The 2,075-nt window shown below is 41.0% G+C and overlaps 1 protein-coding gene across 1 annotated transcript in view; it reads left to right on the top strand.

The window, feature by feature from the left end:
- The window catches only part of LOC108298607 (complement factor H-like), a 59,571-nt gene that overhangs the window by 7,923 nt on the left and 49,573 nt on the right, over positions 1-2,075 (top strand). The window contains exon 2 of the mRNA XM_037735849.1: positions 1,259-1,446. Within this exon, the coding sequence (XP_037591777.1) occupies positions 1,259-1,446 (188 nt within the window). The remainder of the gene's footprint in view (positions 1-1,258; positions 1,447-2,075) is intronic.

The following is a 2,075-nucleotide window of genomic DNA, read 5'->3' as shown; positions in this document are numbered from 1 at the left end:
AGTGACCACAGCTATGTCCACTGGATCAGGAGTAGGGGAGCTGTCCCCCCTCTATATCCCTGCCCAAGCAGTGGTCCACCTGGCTCCTGGTATTTATCTATTCTCCTCCGTTGCAGAGCCAAGCACAGCACCTGTGTGTCTACTGGAAGTGCTGTAGTCACTTTCAGCCCACAAGCAGGTTGCTCTTGCACACAGGAAAGAGAATGCTACAGTCTTCTTTGTCACAAGGGGTGTCCCTTTGTTGCACTGCACTCTCACTTTCTTTCCTTTAGGAACACCACTCACTGATGGTTAAACTGCTGGGAATGCTGTAGCTTCTCTGAGTCCAGCACGCTATATATGACTGCCACATCCAATCAGGTGCCAGGTTATGTCTGTGCGGCTCTGGGGTTATGGAGACACAGGGCTGAGGTTCCTGGGTAGGATACAGTCCCCATGTGAGTGCACTGCAAGTAAGAAACCTACCACTGTAGCTCAGTTCCAAGGAGAAGGCAAATGACTCTGATCAAGCTAGTAGTTTGGTATACAGCCCTCAAGAAGTTCTGAAATCTCCTCTCACACCAGTGTGTGTGTTCACAAGGGCCGAGGAGCTCTCTCACAGCTTGGATGCACATTCTGATCTGCAGGGAGCCCAAAAGACTCCTACCAACACTTTCTATGAAGTCCCCGGATCCTAATCAACCATTGCTAGGCTCTTGCTTCTATTTTTTTCCCTGCTTTGGCTTCTTAACAGGATTTTCTTCTATGCTCCAGCACCCTGTCTTTGATATTTTTCAAGTTATGATCATTTACCTGTAACTTTGGTTCTTGTCTCTGAGGAGAACTGTTGTCCAAACTCCTTAGTCAGCCAACTTATTTTCAAAAGCCCTAATTCTGGTTTATGTTTGCAACTTTAAAACTGTAGTCTCAGTCTTTTTTAATATGAGAGAGCAATTTCATACTTTCAGTAGAAATATATAATATTAAATTTCATAAATGTCAGTGATTAGAAGTAGATTCATCATAAATAATTTGAATTTACAAATTAATTTTTAGAACAGGCACATTTTAATACCATAACATTTCTCATAAAGTTTTATTTCCATTTACACAGCATATAAAATATAATATGTAGCATTCTTTTCATGGAAAAGGATTTATCTGATGCCCCTCTGTATGCATAACCCAACATCAGCCTCACTCTATTGTGGCCCATGTAATCTTTACTTTGGCTATGATTAATTATATATTATTATGAAATTATTTTATCTTTTTAAAGAACAAGAATGCAGTCTTCCTAAAATCGATGCTCAATTAGTTCCTGAACCCAAGAACGACCAGTTTAAAGTTGGAGAGGTGGTGAAATTCTCCTGCAAACCAGGATTTACCAGAGTTGGAGCTAATTCAGTTCAGTGCTACCACTTTGGATTGTCCCCTCAACTCCCAATATGTAAAGGTGAATGTTTATCTTACAATTGCTGAAACAAGAATTAAAACTTTGAATAGTTCTAATTCTTAATTTTGTTTGAGCTTCTATCATCTGTAATCTAATGACTTAAGTCAAAGATTTGCCTCTGTAGGATATGGATTGGAACTGAATACCGGAGGTTTGGTTGCTTAAGTTAATCTCCACTCTTTCTTGAACGATGTACTGGAAGTATTCCTAGACACATAGGTGTTGTCTGTCTTAGTCTATTTTATGTTTATGTTTCTACAAAGGAATAACTGAGGCTGGATGATTTATCAAAAATCATCCAGCCTCAGTTATTTGGCTTTATTTTTATTTGGCTCACTATTCTCATGGCAATAAAATTCAAGATTGGGTGTCTGCGTTCAGAGAGAGCCACAGACTGCTGGTAGAAGGGGAAGAGGAGCCAGTGTGTGCAGAGAACACATGAGGAGAGAGGAAGCAAGAGAGAACAGGGAGGTGACAGGCTCTTTTTAAGAGCCAACTCTTGCAGGAACTAATAGAGTGAAAACTATCCCTGAGTGGGGTCTTTCATCTATTCATGAGAGGCCCATACCTATGACCCAAACATCTCCCATTAGGCCCCACCTGAAACATTGTGGATGAAGTTTCACCACAGTGTTGCGGG

This window comes from Cebus imitator, unplaced genomic scaffold (genome assembly GCF_001604975.1).
Source record: "Cebus imitator isolate Cc_AM_T3 unplaced genomic scaffold, Cebus_imitator-1.0 Scaffold1012, whole genome shotgun sequence".
In the NCBI taxonomy this organism is placed as follows: Eukaryota; Metazoa; Chordata; class Mammalia; order Primates; family Cebidae; genus Cebus; species Cebus imitator.
This window is presented reverse-complemented; position numbering and strand designations above follow the sequence as displayed.